The 17,227-nt window shown below is 47.6% G+C and overlaps 1 protein-coding gene, 10 non-coding genes and 1 pseudogene across 11 annotated transcripts; 11 read left to right on the forward strand and 1 right to left on the reverse strand.

Annotated features, from left to right (window-relative positions):
• Window positions 1–1,288: 1,288 nt before the first annotated feature.
• LOC146964214 (uncharacterized) lies at window positions 1,289–2,626 on the reverse strand. Its single transcript, XM_085767153.1, has 3 exons — window positions 1,979–2,626; window positions 1,690–1,794; window positions 1,289–1,485 (listed from the first exon to the last, which is right to left on the reverse strand). The coding sequence occupies exons 1-3, from the start codon at window positions 2,367–2,369 to the stop codon at window positions 1,298–1,300; spliced, it is 684 nt and encodes a 227-aa protein (XP_085623279.1). The 5' UTR covers window positions 2,370–2,626; the 3' UTR covers window positions 1,289–1,297.
• A 3,106-nt stretch (window positions 2,627–5,732) lies between these two features.
• On the forward strand, window positions 5,733–5,923 carry LOC146964215 (U2 spliceosomal RNA). Its single transcript, XR_015034960.1, has one exon. It is a non-coding gene; the product is annotated as a U2 spliceosomal RNA (small nuclear RNA).
• Window positions 5,924–6,299: 376 nt separating this feature from the next.
• On the forward strand, window positions 6,300–6,412 carry LOC146964216 (U5 spliceosomal RNA). The gene has a single exon (XR_015034847.1). It is a non-coding gene; the product is annotated as a U5 spliceosomal RNA (small nuclear RNA).
• A 5,769-nt stretch (window positions 6,413–12,181) lies between these two features.
• LOC146964217 (U2 spliceosomal RNA) lies at window positions 12,182–12,355 on the forward strand (annotated as a pseudogene).
• Window positions 12,356–12,738: 383 nt separating this feature from the next.
• LOC146964218 (U5 spliceosomal RNA) lies at window positions 12,739–12,855 on the forward strand. Its single transcript, XR_015034813.1, has one exon. It is a non-coding gene; the product is annotated as a U5 spliceosomal RNA (small nuclear RNA).
• Window positions 12,856–13,019: 164 nt separating this feature from the next.
• Window positions 13,020–13,210, forward strand: LOC146964219 (U2 spliceosomal RNA). The gene has a single exon (XR_015034861.1). It is a non-coding gene; the product is annotated as a U2 spliceosomal RNA (small nuclear RNA).
• Window positions 13,211–13,593: 383 nt separating this feature from the next.
• LOC146964220 (U5 spliceosomal RNA) lies at window positions 13,594–13,710 on the forward strand. Its single transcript, XR_015034824.1, has one exon. It is a non-coding gene; the product is annotated as a U5 spliceosomal RNA (small nuclear RNA).
• A 164-nt stretch (window positions 13,711–13,874) lies between these two features.
• LOC146964221 (U2 spliceosomal RNA) lies at window positions 13,875–14,065 on the forward strand. Its single transcript, XR_015034862.1, has one exon. It is a non-coding gene; the product is annotated as a U2 spliceosomal RNA (small nuclear RNA).
• Window positions 14,066–15,889: 1,824 nt separating this feature from the next.
• On the forward strand, window positions 15,890–16,006 carry LOC146964222 (U5 spliceosomal RNA). Its single transcript, XR_015034835.1, has one exon. It is a non-coding gene; the product is annotated as a U5 spliceosomal RNA (small nuclear RNA).
• A 164-nt stretch (window positions 16,007–16,170) lies between these two features.
• LOC146964223 (U2 spliceosomal RNA) lies at window positions 16,171–16,361 on the forward strand. The gene has a single exon (XR_015034863.1). It is a non-coding gene; the product is annotated as a U2 spliceosomal RNA (small nuclear RNA).
• Window positions 16,362–16,744: 383 nt separating this feature from the next.
• LOC146964224 (U5 spliceosomal RNA) lies at window positions 16,745–16,861 on the forward strand. Its single transcript, XR_015034846.1, has one exon. It is a non-coding gene; the product is annotated as a U5 spliceosomal RNA (small nuclear RNA).
• Window positions 16,862–17,025: 164 nt separating this feature from the next.
• LOC146964225 (U2 spliceosomal RNA) lies at window positions 17,026–17,216 on the forward strand. The gene has a single exon (XR_015034941.1). It is a non-coding gene; the product is annotated as a U2 spliceosomal RNA (small nuclear RNA).
• The last annotated feature ends 11 nt before the right edge of the window (window positions 17,217–17,227 follow it).

The raw sequence follows: 17,227 nt of genomic DNA on the forward strand, positions 1-17,227 counted from the left end.
AGAGCGGCCCTAGCAACGGCAAGATGGCTGATCGTGTTGACTTTTTACGAGCGTTTGTGTTACTACTGCAGCTGTTTGCTCGCATACAACTCAAAACCATGCAGCAACTGATAATGACAAGACCAAGAAGATGGTCCTAGCATGTTGTGTTTTGCACAACATTTGTGAAGAGCATGGCGACCGTTACCTGGAAGGCCCTCCAGTGATGGAGAATGTGCAGCCACCTGTTCGCATGTTACAGGAACATCACCAGGAAGGAGCTGATGTGAGAGCTGCACTGCTCGAATATTTCAACTCATAACTGATGGATGGATTATGCTGTACAGTGTTTCATTGCTTTGTGTTCAGACAATGAAATCAAGAATGATGTTACCTGCTTGACAGTTTTAACTGTGACTCCAGTTTTCCTCAGAAGCATCATCCAACGTGCTGCTGATGTGTCAAATGACACTTCAGAGGAAGACAGGAGTCACAGTTGAAAATGCCTAGCAGATAACTTCATTCTTGATTTCATTGCCTGAACACAAGTGAAAAATAACCAATATACAGTATGTGAAATGAAAATATGATAATGATTAATCTGTACATTATTTCTTTTCTATTGTATTTCTTGAATATTCTTACCTGACCTGAACATGAGGCCACATTTTGATGTCAAAAAAGGAAATGATACAAGTTGACATGAGTGACTTACTTTGAGAGACTATTAATTTGTTAACATTAATCAGTTCTCACCAGGTTTATTTATTAGTTATGATGCAGTTGTCTGCACATACTGTAGTCGTTGCTGCAATATTTTTTGTACTCACTTATCATGAATATGTCAACAGCTGACTGGATCCAACAGAGACCATAATCTCACAACATTGGTGTAGATGTTGGTGTACTGCTTTTTATGTTGAGAGAGATGTGGCATTAATGTTAATAAATTATTTTATTAACAAAAGGTCCTTTTTCATACATTGCCTTTGTTTCAACAACAAAATGTAAGTAAACACAAACAGCAAAGTTCTGCTTTAAAAAGTAAAAGTGTCATGTCTTTCTTACAATAATAAATACAATAATTCAAATAATATAGTGTGACAGATGGTGCAGCTGCCTGTCAGGTAAAATATTCATTTTAAACATAAATATATAAACATATATTGACACCATCTTTGCATCATATTAAGGCACACACAAATGTAAACTGTACACTTTCTAGTAAGGAAATGTGAACTTTAAACGTTCAAGTTGAAACTGTAAACAAAAACATCGCTACAAACTGAACAGTGAAAGTAAAGTGCAAATGTGAGTTTCACTCTTGTTCCTGGTTTGGGTTGCTGACACCCTCTATGGCAGAGACCATCCTTTCCACCAACCCCAACAGAGAAGTGGTGCTCTGCTGCATCTGCTGCATCATCCTCTCCTCCCTCGCCTCCGCCCTCTCATCTGACTCCTTCAGGTAACCAAGGATGTCCTGGTTGACCTCTCTCTTCCTTTTTCCTGGGTAACAGAAAATGTGTATTAAGCAATGCAGAAATCATTTTCCGTGATGGCGCCTGAGGTCAGGACGACAAGACGGATTGAATATGCACCTGAACTATATGTTACTTCATATATAACCAGGGGTGTTTTACATTAAAATCCATGACAATCTTTATAAATAATCATTATTATTATCACTGAAATCTAGCCCCAAATACCTACTTCCTTTTTTCTTTGTTTGACTCTGGTCAGGGATTTCCTCAGAAGCAGCACTGGTGTCATGTCTGCTGGTGGAGGGCTCACTGTTGGTGGTGGTGTCAGATAATTCTGAAGGTGATATTAAATCAGATGAGTCATTAGCCTTTTTGACACACTGCATGTTGTTATATTATTTCGACAATATCCTCTATTGCCAAGTCTTCATCTGTGCAATACTGCAATAATCTCCACGACAATTAGTATAACTGCAATGATTCTTATTCATATTCATATTCATGTGTGGTCAACCTACCGCTATCGTGTGAGCCTTTGGACGACGTGGACTCCGCAATTGTTGTGCTGGCTGTGGCGGAATCAAGTGCCCCTGTCACCTCGTTGGCTGGTCTGTGACCCATGACGCTGTCCAGCAGCTCATAATGATCGCTTGTGTCGCCACGTCCAGCTCCACTTTTGTTCATGTCTTTCCTCGTGTCCCTGTAATCCTTCTTTAGTTTTTTTAGTTTATTTATGATTTGGTCAGGCGTACGGGTGAACCCAGCCTTGGCCATCTCGTCTGACAGTTCCTTATAAAGTTTTCCCTTCCTTGTGGAGCTCTCAAGTTTTTCCTGGAATTCAGGAGAAGCCCAGATCGCCACCAAACACTTGGTTTCCGTCTTTGACCACGGGGAATTTTTCTTTTCCATGATCACCACCGCTGTCTGTCCTCCTCGTGCTTGTTTGTTTGTTTTCCGTGTGTTTCTCTCCTGCTCTCGCTCGACACGCCCACTTATGATGTCACGGTTCGCTAGGACGAACCAACTATTTTTGGTTCCACTGCGAACCGACTTTTCAGGCACCGAACCAGTTCTTTTTTCAGTCTGAACGCGCCGGCCGGTTCAAAATCACGTTCGGGAACCAGAACCGTGCTGGAGCCCTGCCAGTGTGAAAGCCCCTGGAGTGGCAGACCCTTCAAGACTTGTACCAAACACGAGCACACTGGTGGGAAATGGTGAAGGAGAGGACCCGGACTTTCTTTAGGCAGCTAGGTAAGAAAAAGAAAGATAGGGAAAACAGACACATGTTGGGACTGCAGAAAAGACTGCAGCGATATTTTTTATTAACAAGCCAGGGTTTTGATTTTAACAATGAAATTTTAGAAATAAAAAAACAAATGACAGAAATATCAGAAATTAAGAGTCGTGGAGCCATAATAAGAAGCAAAGAAAGAGAAATAGAAGAAGGGGAAAAATGCACACGCTACTTTTTTAAGAAAATAATGAGAAAAGGTCTTTTAACAGAATTGAAAAATAAAGAAGGTAACTTAACAACTAACACACAGGAAGTTAAAGAAACTGTGGAAAATTACTATGAAACATTGTATGAAGAAAAGGAAACAGATAAAAATGTCACTGAACAGGTTTTAGAATCCATTTCAAACAGTTTTAAAGATAGTGTGCTTTTAGAACAGGATTTTACCCTTTTAGAGTTGGATAAGTCTTTAAAACATTTTAAGAAGGGGAAGTCCCCTGGCCAAGACGGACTTCCCCTTGAGTTTTATCTGACTTTTAGGGATCTTATTGCACACGACATTTTAACTGTTTTTAACGAATTTGAAGGACTTGACCTGTTACCAGACTCTTTTAGAGTAGGGATAGTGACTTTAATACATAAAAAAGACGAAAAGACTGACCTGAAAAACTGGAGACCTGTGACTCTTTTAAACGTAGACTGCAAACTTTTTAGTAAACTTTTAGCTAGTCGTTTATCTTTGGTTTTAGGGGAGGTGATCCACCCGGATCAAGGCTGCGCCATTCCGGGGAGGAAGATCACCGACAGCCTCGTACTGATCAGAGACACCATCTGTTACGCGAGAGACAGAAACATTCGACTAATAGTCCTAAATTTAGACTTTGAGAAGGCATTTGATCGGGTCTTGCACCAGTACCTTTTTAAGGTACTGCAAAAAGTGGGATTTCCTGATAGATTTATAGCGTGGGTGGGACTGCTATACCGGGGCATCACAAGCAGAATCCTTGTTAATGGGGAGCTTACCAAAGCAGTGGATATATGCTGCGGTGTCCGTCAGGGTTGTCCGTTATCTGCCCTCCTCTATGTCATCTGCGTAGAACCACTGGCGCAGATCTTGAGAAGGGACAAATGGATCAACAGGGTGGCAATTCCGGGAGGTAGGGGCTCTTTTATTAAGTGCCTTTTATATATGGACGATTTTAACATTGTTTGCACCGACCTTTTATCTATCAACCGGACGCTAGACTTGACTGACTGGTTTGGGCGGGCCTCTGCTGCCAAACTAAATAGAGAAAAAACGCAAGCCCAATTTTATGGCCCATGGACAGCGACTGACATGACAGGACTTCCCCTGACTGTGACCCAGACTGACCTGAAAATACTGGGGATAAAATTTGACAGGGAAGGGGGGGGGAGTACAAACTGGCCGGACGTGGTAGGGAAAGTTAAGAAGCGACTAGGATTCTGGGGACTTAGAGGACTGACGATAGAAGGCAAAGTTTTAATCATAAAAGCAGTGATTTTACCCGTGCTTTTACTTGTCAGTTCTGTTTTTACCCCCCCTAGGAGTGTGCTTTTAGACCTGGAACGAGCCATCTTTTATTTTTTATGGGGATCCAAGTGGGAGAGACTCCAAAGACAAATAATGAAGCGGCCAAAGGAGAAAGGAGGAAAAGGAGTGCCAGACCTGTACCAGTTTTTAGGATCCCTGTACACCACCCTGCACCTGAAAGCTGCTACGGCCCCATCCAGAAACCCAAAGACAGCAGCAATGACGCGGTTCTGGATGGGGACCTACCTAAGAAGACAAAAGTTTTTACCCACTGATCTTAGAGTTCCTGTGTCTTTTAACTTGCCACCTGCATACAGTTTTATTTGCACGTTCTTAAAGCATTTTAACCTAGAGCACGAAGAGTTGCAGATTTTAACCAACCACCGTATGCTTTTATCTGTTGTGCAGGAGCGGGAACCAGTGAGTCCTGTGCGCAGGCTCGCACTCGGCGAGCCCTCCACAGTTTGGCGCAACGTGAACCACTCCGCTCTCCCAAACCGACTCCGGGACCTGTTATGGATGGTGGCCCATGAGATCCTCCCGGTCAGGTCCGTAATGCACTCCAGAGGCATGGCGAAACACGCAACCTGCCCCCGACCTGGTTGTGGCGCGCCAGAGACGGTGAGGCACCTGCTCTGGGAGTGCAGCGCTGCTGAGGATCTGTGGGCAACGGCCGGCTCCTTGCAATTCCCGTACTTACCAGCAAGGGAGGTCCTTACAGCACAACTTGTGCTGTATGGGGTGAGCCGCGAAGACATTCCACCACCTGTCTTCGCCAAGCAGTGGCTCACCCTCGCCGCCATAGTAGACGCCACCTGGACCTCCAGAAACTTGCTGGTAAGAAAGCACAAGCAGATCCCCCCCGTGGCTGTGCTCCGTATGGCAGCAGCGACGGTCCGAGCGGCCGAAGCTGCAGGCGGCGGGCCTAGGACACAGCCACAAAGAAGAATCGCCTCTGTGCCCATTCGGACGAAGGAGCCGGAGCCACATCACTGAAAAGGTCCCAGCAGCGGCGGCCTGACTCTCCGGGATTGGCAGGACTGGGAAGGAGCTGAGGGCGAGGATCTCCTCTGAGCACCACAGCAGAGTCCCGAGAGGAAAACGGCTTGGGGGAGCGGAGTGAGCCAGCCTTGATAGAGACTCACCCCGCTCCTGCACAACCATGGAAAGGATTTTAACCTCTGCACTCGCTTTTAAATGAACTTTTAAAGACACATGGACTGACACACACATCAATGAACTTTTAAATACCATACACAAACATTCCTTTAAACATGTCATATTTGTAAAACATTTTAACAAGCCTCACACACTGAGCTTTTAATGAATTGTTTTTACAAATATTAAATTATCATTGTTATGTAGACATGTCTTCTTTAACCAACTTGTATTGTACTGAAAAAAGAAGAAGGAAAAAAGAAGAAAGAAATTGTGTGTAAAAATTTCCATTGATTGAAGAAAGAAAATGTTTGAAAAACGTGTCAATAAAATTTTTCGAAAAAAAAAAAAAAAAAAAAAAAAAAATCTGTTCTTATCAGTTTAATATCTGATATGTCCTCTACCCGAGGACAACATATTAAACAGATTTTTGCCACCGGGAGCTGAAAAAGGGGCTTGCTCCGTTCACTCCACGCATCGACCCGGCATTGCAGTGTCGCCGGGAACGGTGCACCCTTCTCTCGCCTTGTTGAAAACCAAGCCATGGCCAAACACAGACTTTCAGATGGCACTTTGCACGTGGCTCAAAGGAAGGGCCTCAAGTGGCCTGGCAGCTTTCACCAGGTGCCGCTGGTGCTTTTGCACAAACCAGTCCAAGCAAAGTGCGTCCTCCCCAGCCCGCCTGCCTGCCTGCCAAACGTCAGACTTTTCCCAGCCTGCCCAGGCTCTTATCTCCGAGACCCCGTTGGTCAGAGCCTGTGAGAGCATGGGGAGGGCTGGGGGATCGGGGGCGGCAGCTGGGATTCGGCACTCGGCAGGCAACCAGAAGCCAACCGCGAGGGTGGAGACTGGGACAGATAGGGTCCTGGGCTGCCTGGGCGGAGACGGGCTCTACCGACTCTGGCTTCTCTTCATAACGCACAAGTCTTTCGCCTTTTACTAAAGACTTCCGTGGAGAGGAACACCAACGAGTTCAAGCTATTTTTGGGAGGCTGTGCCGTACGGCCGAGCCCTTTGAGTTTGTGAAAAGTCAATCGGCAGCGAGGGCTGCGCAGTGGAGAAGTTGGGCGGAGGGGCTATAATGCAGCCAGTCTGGCTTTTGTGTCACCGACAGGGAACCGCGTCGAGTGGGGTCCGGCCCCAGAGCTGTGCTTGGAAATCAGACGCTTGGGTCCCATCGCTTCTCGGCCTTTTGGCTAAGACTGCGATCACTCCCGGCGTTGCAGGAAGGTTCCCTTTCAGTGGGACTCTTCCTAGTAACTTTTAGGGGATATTCCTTTGGATTTTGTCCTTGCTTGTTTTGCACGTTTTGTTTGTATTGCTTGTTTTGCACATTTGCTTCTTTTGCACAATCCTCATTGCCTTACCTTTCAGTACAGTCACACAAGGTAAGTCAATTTTTTAAGTTTTACTGGTTTTACCTCGCTTCTGTTTTTTATTATTTGTTGGTTTTACTTGGATTTTATTTATTTATTGATTTTGCTCTTTTACTGAGGTGCCTCCAGCCATGTCGGCTGCCCGTGCCGGCATGCGGAGGCACCAGAGTGTGCGCTTTTTATTCAGGGAGGTGGATGGAAAGCTCCTGGAGATGTCCAGACTGGACTTCTCCAGGAAGCTAATTCAACAGACCCTTGGATTCAAAGCAGAATCTTTAAACTGTATTGTGACTCTGCCCTCTGGAAAAGGTTTTGACGTGAGTTTTGTGTCGGCTGCCACCTTACTAGAATTCTGGAATCGTTTCGAAAAAGTAAAGACCCAGTTTAAGGCTTTTGCTGTGGAGAAACTGACTGACAACTCCCAGAAAGTGGTGATTGTCAGGATGTTCAATGAGACAGTAAATGCTGAGGACATTTGCATATGGCTGGGGAGATATTGCACTGTCAAAGGCCAGGCTACCAAGGTGAGAGATGAGGATGGCATCTGGAATTGTGCCTGGAGGGTCCCTGTCCAGCAATGGCAGGACCCCCAGGGCTTCCAGGGCCTGAGACATCTCCCATCCATGATAGTCCTTGGAGAGAACAGGGGCTACATTCACTACCAGGGAATGCCGAAGCTGTGCCGCAAGTGTGGTGAGCATGGGCACCTGGTAGAAGCTTGCCAGAAAACTGTGTGTGGCAAATGTAGGGAAGTGGGGCACTCCTTTGAGGAATGCCCAAACAGGAGAAAATGCAACCTCTGTGGAGAGGCAACCCACCTCTTCAGAGACTGCCCAAAATCATTTGCCAACAAATTAAAAGCTCAAAGAAGGCAAGAGAACATTGATAAAAAAGAGGAAAATGGCCGACAAGAAGTGTTAATTGAAAGGGAGGGGCTGGAAAATTCAAATTTCCCGCCAAAAACTGTGATTGGAGGAGAGGAGCCCAGTGAGGCGGGAAAAGGGGAGGGGCCTGGCCTCACCCCAGCAGAGGGGGAAGAGCAGGAAAGTATGGAGAGCCAGGCAGCCGGTGAATCTGGACCCGAAACCTCCACCAGTCTCCAGATTGTGGAAGAAGGGTCCAGTGAAGCCTCCTTCCCCGATGCACAGCCCCTCCTGAAAAGAAATGTGTCAGAACTATCCAGCCCTGAGGTGGCAGAGAATTTAGAAAAGAGAGGGCGTATAGATGTTGGAACTGCCACCTCACCTGAGGAGAGGCCAAATGTCTGCTCCACAACTGACCAGTGTTCTTTTCTGACAATTTCACTTCAATCAACTCCACATGAAAGACTGGGAAATGATGCTTTCAGGAGATCAGAAACTCTAGATTCGCCCCCTAATTGTTATGAGACGCGAAATGAGCTTCTGTTACAAGATACAAAAGAGTGAAATGGACATAACCCTGGCTTTTTAAAAACTATTTAAAAAATGCAGTACCTGTTGTTTTTAATTTCCATACTCATGGCTCTCAACATTTCCACAATCAATGTGAGAAGTGTGAAGTCAAGAGTTAGAGCACAAAGTATATTTTCCTTCCTACAGTCTGTTGACTCAGATGTGTTTTTATTGCAGGAATGCAACCTGCCCTTTTTAAAACACTATAGCAAATGGGAAGGAATGTGGCCACCCGGGACCTCCCTATTCAGTGGTTCAAATGAAAACAAATCAGATGGAGTGGCCATACTTATTAAAAACCCCTTGATCTCGGTGAAGGGCAGCACTGTGGTGAAGGATGGGCGGGCTCTTTTAGCACGCCTTTCATTTATGGAAAATGATTTTAACCTTCTTAACGTCTATGGTTTTAATGACAAAAACGACAGGTATGACTTTTTAGAAGATCTGCAGTCCCACATGTTAGGTAGAGTCCCATTAGTGGTAGGAGGAGATTTTAATTGTGTTTTAAGCAAGAAGGATAGAAAAGATGCAGGGGATGATTTTAAAATAGATAAAACATCGGTTTTACTTCAAGGAATAGTTAGGGATTTTAAGCTAGTCGACTGTTTTAAAACCATGCATCCCAGAGAGGAGGGCTTCACCTGGTTCAGTGGTGATAGCACCAGAGCCTCTCGCATCGACTACTGTTTTACACGCAACTGCCCGCCCACCGATGCTAGATTAACCCCTGTTTTCTTCTCAGATCACGTTATGCTATCCTGCACCCTATCACTCTCTTCAGGTGTGACTTTAGGAAGTGGTCTGTGGAAACTCAACTGCTCTCTTTTAGAAGATAGGGAGATAGTCAGGGAATACCGAGAGCAGTACAAGGAGTGGCAGACCCTTCAAGACTTGTACCAAACACGAGCACACTGGTGGGAAATGGTGAAGGAGAGGACCCGGACTTTCTTTAGGCAGCTAGGTAAGAAAAAGAAAGATAGGGAAAACAGACACATGTTGGGACTGCAGAAAAGACTGCAGCGATATTTTTTATTAACAAGCCAGGGTTTTGATTTTAACAATGAAATTTTAGAAATAAAAAAACAAATGACAGAAATATCAGAAATCAAGAGTCGTGGAGCCATAATAAGAAGTAGAGAGAAAGAAATAGAAGAAGGAGAAAAATGTACACGATACTTTTTTAAGAAAATAATAAGGAAAAGAGGTCTTTTAACCAAACTGAAAAATAAAGAAGGAAACTACACAAGTAACACACAGGAAGTTAAAGAAACCGTGGAAAATTACTATAAAACATTGTACAAAGAAAAAGAAATAGATGAAAAGGTTACTGAACAGGTTTTAGAATCCATTTTAAACAGTTTTAAAGATAGTGTGCTTTTAGAACAGGATTTTACCCTTTTAGAGTTAGATAAGGCTTTAAAACATTTTAAGAAGGGGAAGTCCCCTGGCCAAGACGGACTTCCCCTTGAGTTTTATCTGACTTTTAAGGATCTTATTGCACACGACATTCTAACTGTTTTTAACGAATTTGAAGGACTTGACCTGTTACCAGACTCTTTTAGAGTAGGGATAGTGACTCTAATACACAAAAAAGACGAAAAGACTGACCTGAAAAATTGGAGACCTGTGACTCTTTTAAACGTAGACTGCAAACTTTTTAGTAAACTTTTAGCTAGTCGTTTATCTTTGGTTTTAGGGGAGGTGATCCACCCGGATCAAGGCTGCGCCATTCCGGGGAGGAAGATCACCGACAGCCTCGTACTGATCAGAGACACCATCTGTTACGCGAGAGACAGAAACATTCGACTAATAGTCCTAAATTTAGACTTTGAGAAGGCATTTGATCGGGTCTCGCACCAGTACCTTTTTAAGGTACTGCAAAAAGTGGGATTTCCTGATAGGTTTATAGCGTGGGTGGGACTGCTATACCGGGGCATCACAAGCAGAATCCTTGTTAATGGGGAGCTTACCAAAGCAGTGGATATATGCTGCGGTGTCCGTCAGGGTTGTCCGTTATCTGCCCTCCTCTATGTCATCTGCGTAGAACCACTGGCGCAGATCTTGAGAAGGGACAAATGGATCAACGGGGTGGCAATTCCGGGAGGTAGGGGCTCTTTTATTAAGTGCCTTTTATATATGGACGATTTTAACATTGTTTGCACCGACCTTTTATCTGTCAACCGGACGCTAGACTTGACTGACTGGTTTGGGCGGGCCTCTGCTGCCAAACTAAATAGAGAAAAAACGCAAGCCCAATTTTATGGCCCATGGACAGCGACTGACATGACAGGACTTCCCCTGACTGTGACCCAGACTGACCTGAAAATACTGGGGATAAAATTTGACAGGGAAGGGGGGGGGGAGTACAAACTGGCCGGACGTGGTAGGGAAAGTTAAGAAGCGACTAGGATTCTGGGGACTTAGAGGACTGACGATAGAAGGCAAAGTTTTAATCATAAAAGCAGTGATTTTACCTGTGCTTTTACTTGTCAGTTCTGTTTTTACCCCCCCTAGGAGTGTGCTTTTAGACCTGGAACGAGCCATCTTTTATTTTTTATGGGGATCCAAGTGGGAGAGACTCCAAAGACAAATAATGAAGCGGCCAAAGGAGAAAGGAGGAAAAGAAGTGCCAGACCTGTACCAGTTTTTAGGATCCCTGTACACCACCCTGCACCTGAAAGCTGCTACGGCCCCATCCAGAAACCCAAAGACAGCAGCAATGACGCGGTTCTGGATGGGGACCTACCTAAGAAGAAAAAAGTTTTTACCCACTGATCTTAGAGTTCCTGTGTCTTTTAACTTGCCACCTGCATACAGTTTTATTTGCACGTTTTTAAAGCATTTTAACCTAGAGCACGAAGAGTTGCAGATTTTAACAAACCATCGTATGCTTTTATCTGTTGTGCAGGAGCGGGAACCAGTGAGTCCTGTGCGCAGGCTCGCACTCAGCGAGCCCTCCACAGTTTGGCGCAACGTGAACCACTCCGCTCTTCCAAACCGACTCCGGGACCTGTTATGGATGGTGGCCCATGAGATCCTCCCGGTCAGGTCCGTAATGCACTCCAGAGGCATGGCGAAACACGCAACCTGCCCCCGACCTGGTTGTGGCGCGCCAGAGACGGTGAGGCACCTGCTCTGGGAGTGCAGCGCTGCTGAGGATCTGTGGGCAACGGCCGGCTCCTTGCAATTCCCGTACTTACCAGCAAGGGAGGTCCTTACAGCACAACTTGTGCTGTATGGGGTGAGCCGCGAAGACATTCCACCACCTGTCTTCGCCAAGCAGTGGCTCACCCTCGCCGCCATAGTAGACGCCACCTGGACCTCCAGAAACTTGCTGGTAAGAAAGCACAAGCAGATCCCCCCCGTGGCTGTGCTCCGTATGGCAGCAGCGACGGTCCGAGCGGCCGAAGCTGCAGGCGGCGGGCCTAGGACACAGCCACAAAGAAGAATCGCCTCTGTGCCCATTCGGACGAAGGAGCCGGAGCCACATCACTGAAAAGGTCCCAGCAGCGGCGGCCTGACTCTCCGGGATTGGCAGGACTGGGAAGGAGCTGAGGGCGAGGATCTCCTCTGAGCACCACAACAGAGTCCCGAGAGGAAAAAGGCTTGGGGGAGCGGAGGAAGGCAGCCTTGATAGGGACTCACCCCGCTCCTGCACAACCATGGAAAGCTTTTTAACCTCAGCACTCACTTTTAGATGAAATTTTATGGACACATGGACAGAAACACATCAATGAACTTTTAAATACCACACATTCTTTTAAACATGTCTTATTTGTAAAACATTTTAACAAGCCTCACACACTGAGCTTTTAATGAATTGTTTTTACAAATATTAAATTATCATTGTTATGTAGACATGTCTTCTTTTATCCAACTTGTGTTGTACTGAAAAAAAAGAATAAGAAATAAATTGTGTGTAAAAATGTCATTGATTGAAGAAAAAAATGTTTGAAAAACGTGTCAATAAAATTTTTCGAAAGAAAAAATCTGTTCTTATCAGTTTAATATCTGATATGTCCTCTACCCGAGGACAACATATTAAACGGATTTTTGCCACCGGGAGCTGAAAAAGGGGCTTGCTCCGTTCACTCCACGCATCGACCCGGCATTGCAGTGTCGCCGGGAACGGTGCACCCTTCTCTCGCCTTGTTGAAAACCAAGCCATGGCCAAACACAGACTTTCAGATGGCACTTTGCACGTGGCTCAAAGGAAGGGCCTCAAGTGGCCTGGCAGCTTTCACCAGGTGCCGCTGGTGCTTTTGCACAAACCAGTCCAAGCAAAGTGCGTCCTCCCCAGCCCGCCTGCCTGCCTGCCAAACGTCAGACTTTTCCCAGCCTGCCCAGGCTCTTATCTCCGAGACCCCGTTGGTCAGAGCCTGTGAGAGCATGGGGAGGGCTGGGGGATCGGGGGCGGCAGCTGGGATTCGGGATTCGGCACTCGGCAGGCAACCAGAAGCCAACCGCGAGGGTGGAGACTGGGACAGATAGGGTCCTGGGCTGCCTGGGAGGAGACGGGCTCTACCGACTCTGGCTTCTCTTCATAACGCACAAGTCTTTCGCCTTTTACTAAAGACTTCCGTGGAGAGGAACACCAACGAGTTCAAGCTATTTTTGGGAGGCTCTGCCGTACGGCCGAGCCCTTTGAGTTTGTGAAAAGTCAATCGGCAGCGAGGGCTGCGCAGTGGAGAAGTTGGGCGGAGGGGCTATAATGCAGCCAGTCTGGCTTTTGTGTCACCGACAGGGAACCGCGTCGAGTGGGGTCCGGCCCCAGAGCTGTGCTCGGAAATCAGACGCTTGGGTCCCATCGCTTCTCGGCCTTTTGGCTAAGATCAAGTGTAGTATCTGTTCTTATCAGTTTAATATCTGATATGTCCTCTACCCGAGGACAACATATTAAACGGATTTTTGCCACCGGGAGCTGAAAAAGGGGCTTGCTCCGTTCACTCCACGCATCGACCCGGCATTGCAGTGTCGCCGGGAACGGTGCACCCTTCTCTCGCCTTGTTGAAAACCAAGCCATGGCCAAACACAGACTTTCAGATGGCACTTTGCACGTGGCTCAAAGGAAGGGCCTCAAGTGGCCTGGCAGCTTTCACCAGGTGCCGCTGGTGCTTTTGCACAAACCAGTCCAAGCAAAGTGCGTCCTCCCCAGCCCGCCTGCCTGCCTGCCAAACGTCAGACTTTTCCCAGCCTGCCCAGGCTCTTATCTCCGAGACCCCGTTGGTCAGAGCCTGTGAGAGCATGGGGAGGGCTGGGGGATCGGGGGCGGCAGCTGGGATTCGGGATTCGGCACTCGGCAGGCAACCAGAAGCCAACCGCGAGGGTGGAGACTGGGACAGATAGGGTCCTGGGCTGCCTGGGAGGAGACGGGCTCTACCGACTCTGGCTTCTCTTCATAACGCACAAGTCTTTCGCCTTTTACTAAAGACTTCCGTGGAGAGGAACACCAACGAGTTCAAGCTATTTTTGGGAGGCTCTGCCGTACGGCCGAGCCCTTTGAGTTTGTGAAAAGTCAATCGGCAGCGAGGGCTGCGCAGTGGAGAAGTTGGGCGGAGGGGCTATAATGCAGCCAGTCTGGCTTTTGTGTCACCGACAGGGAACCGCGTCGAGTGGGGTCCGGCCCCAGAGCTGTGCTCGGAAATCAGACGCTTGGGTCCCATCGCTTCTCGGCCTTTTGGCTAAGATCAAGTGTAGTATCTGTTCTTATCAGTTTAATATCTGATATGTCCTCTACCCGAGGACAACATATTAAACGGATTTTTGCCACCGGGAGCTGAAAAAGGGGCTTGCTCCGTTCACTCCACGCATCGACCCGGCATTGCAGTGTCGCCGGGAACGGTGCACCCTTCTCTCGCCTTGTTGAAAACCAAGCCATGGCCAAACACAGACTTTCAGATGGCACTTTGCACGTGGCTCAAAGGAAGGGCCTCAAGTGGCCTGGCAGCTTTCACCTGGGGCCTCATGTATCAATACTTGCGTGGATTTCATACTGAAACATGGCGTACGCCAAAATCCAGAAACTGTCGTACGCACAAAGAAAATCTGATGTATCAAAGTGTGCGTACGCATGGATCCAAGCACTTTTCCTTTGTACATCCCAATCAACGTGGAATTGAGCGCACATGCCGAAGTGGTAATCTCCTCCCTGTCCACGCCTCCATTTAAATATGCAAATCAATGTAAATAAGGCCTGCACCAAAGATTCCCTTCTCTTTACGGTCAGATAACACCATGAGAAACTGTGAGGAACAGCAATTTAACCAAATTTGAGTGGAAGGTGCTCCTCGATAAAGTTGAGCCGTGTAAACATCTTTTTTTTTTTTTTTTTGCCGTCCTCCGGCACCATCACAAAGGGGGTGGGAGAGTGTGTGTGTTATATAAAGGTGAACGTGAGGCGGAGGACCGCTGTCATCCCAAATGAAAGCAGACAATGTACTCTAATTAAATTATGTGAAATGGATTTAAAATTTTATTTGCCTTTTTTTATACACAGATCGCGTAGTAAATAAATGCAGAAGTGCGCCAGGGAGGCTGATAAAGACACATGTCCAACTTTACGCATGTGTTTATTGACATGAAGTACTTCACACAGTCTGTGTAGTTTAACCAGCAAAAAGAAAGTCACTGACAGCGTGATATTTCGGCAGACATGCTCAATGTGCATCGGGACGGGGGGTTACATAGGACAATTAAACAAATACATTTACTTTGCGCGCATACAGTCCCAGGCTGTAATCTGTCCCCAGCTATGCTGAATGAATGAACCATGCGCTGAACCAGCCATCTCGCCACAATGTTTGTTAATATGTGATGCATTTACGCATCACATATGATCTGTACATTTATAGTATAAAAATGCTTCCTGTTCACAGTGTGGTCAGCACCTGAATGGAGGCGACCCATGGCTCCCCGCCGTGTCGCGCTCTCAGGCCGGTCGCAGCGCACTGCGCTCAGTTCCAAGAGAATTGCCCTCGGAGTCATCATGTACAAAAAAAAAAAAAAAACCTCCGGGACTCGTGTGCACTTCGCACTGCAGCATCTGCAATATCTTAAGACTAAAGCTGACATATTTCCTGCACCACTTTGCACATGCTTTTCTATCCACCTATCTAATTGCAACATGTGGATGGGTTAGTTGTTCATAAATGTGTCTCTGATGTGCACATTACTCTGAGGACTAATTGTTTTCACATTATTAACAGTTTCCCAGCTTCACCTCTAAGTGTCGCCAAAGGAACAATAGCTGTAGAAACGTGCGTACGCCAGCTATGGAGTTGGCGTGGGCCACCGCACTTTTCCACGGTCATTTCACTTTTGATACATCTGAACGTTGGCGTGGAAAATGACGTACGCCACTTTTTTGTGCGTACGCAACATTGATACATGAGGCCCCTGGTGCCGCTGGTGCTTTTGCACAAACCAGTCCAAGCAAAGTGCGTCCTCCCCAGCCCGCCTGCCTGCCTGCCAAACGTCAGACTTTTCCCAGCCTGCCCAGGCTCTTATCTCCGAGACCCCGTTGGTCAGAGCCTGTGAGAGCATGGGGAGGGCTGGGGGATCGGGGGCGGCAGCTGGGATTCGGGATTCGGCACTCGGCAGGCAACCAGAAGCCAACCGCGAGGGTGGAGACTGGGACAGATAGGGTCCTGGGCTGCCTGGGAGGAGACGGGCTCTACCGACTCTGGCTTCTCTTCATAACGCACAAGTCTTTCGCCTTTTACTAAAGACTTCCGTGGAGAGGAACACCAACGAGTTCAAGCTATTTTTGGGAGGCTCTGCCGTACGGCCGAGCCCTTTGAGTTTGTGAAAAGTCAATCGGCAGCGAGGGCTGCGCAGTGGAGAAGTTGGGCGGAGGGGCTATAATGCAGCCAGTCTGGCTTTTGTGTCACCGACAGGGAACCGCGTCGAGTGGGGTCCGGCCCCAGAGCTGTGCTCGGAAATCAGACGCTTGGGTCCCATCGCTTCTCGGCCTTTTGGCTAAGATCAAGTGTAGTATCTGTTCTTATCAGTTTAATATCTGATATGTCCTCTACCCGAGGACAACATATTAAACGGATTTTTGCCACCGGGAGCTGAAAAAGGGGCTTGCTCCGTTCACTCCACGCATCGACCCGGCATTGCAGTGTCGCCGGGAACGGTGCACCCTTCTCTCGCCTTGTTGAAAACCAAGCCATGGCCAAACACAGACTTTCAGATGGCACTTTGCACGTGGCTCAAAGGAAGGGCCTCAAGTGGCCTGGCAGCTTTCACCAGGTGCCGCTGGTGCTTTTGCACAAACCAGTCCAAGCAAAGTGCGTCCTCCCCAGCCCGCCTGCCTGCCTGCCAAACGTCAGACTTTTCCCAGCCTGCCCAGGCTCTTATCTCCGAGACCCCGTTGGTCAGAGCCTGTGAGAGCATGGGGAGGGCTGGGGGATCGGGGGCGGCAGCTGGGATTCGGGATTCGGCACTCGGCAGGCAACCAGAAGCCAACCGCGAGGGTGGAGACTGGGACAGATAGGGTCCTGGGCTGCCTGGGAGGAGACGGGCTCTACCGACTCTGGCTTCTCTTCATAACGCACAAGTCTTTCGCCTTTTACTAAAGACTTCCGTGGAGAGGAACACCAACGAGTTCAAGCTATTTTTGGGAGGCTCTGCCGTACGGCCGAGCCCTTTGAGTTTGTGAAAAGTCAATCGGCAGCGAGGGCTGCGCAGTGGAGAAGTTGGGCGGAGGGGCTATAATGCAGCCAGTCTGGCTTTTGTGTCACCGACAGGGAACCGCGTCGAGTGGGGTCCGGCCCCAGAGCTGTGCTCGGAAATCAGACGCTTGGGTCCCATCGCTTCTCGGCCTTTTGGCTAAGATCAAGTGTAGTATCTGTTCTTATCAGTTTAATATCTGATATGTCCTCTACCCGAGGACAACATATTAAACGGATTTTTGCCACCGGGAGCTGAAAAAGGGGCTTGCTCCGTTCACTCCACGCATCGACCCGGCATTGCAGTGTCGCCGGGAACGGTGCGCCCTTCTCTCGCCTTGT

This window comes from Trachurus japonicus, chromosome 22 (genome assembly GCF_045865225.1).
Source record: "Trachurus japonicus isolate A0001 chromosome 22, Traja_1.0".
In the NCBI taxonomy this organism is placed as follows: domain Eukaryota; kingdom Metazoa; phylum Chordata; class Actinopteri; order Carangiformes; family Carangidae; genus Trachurus; species Trachurus japonicus.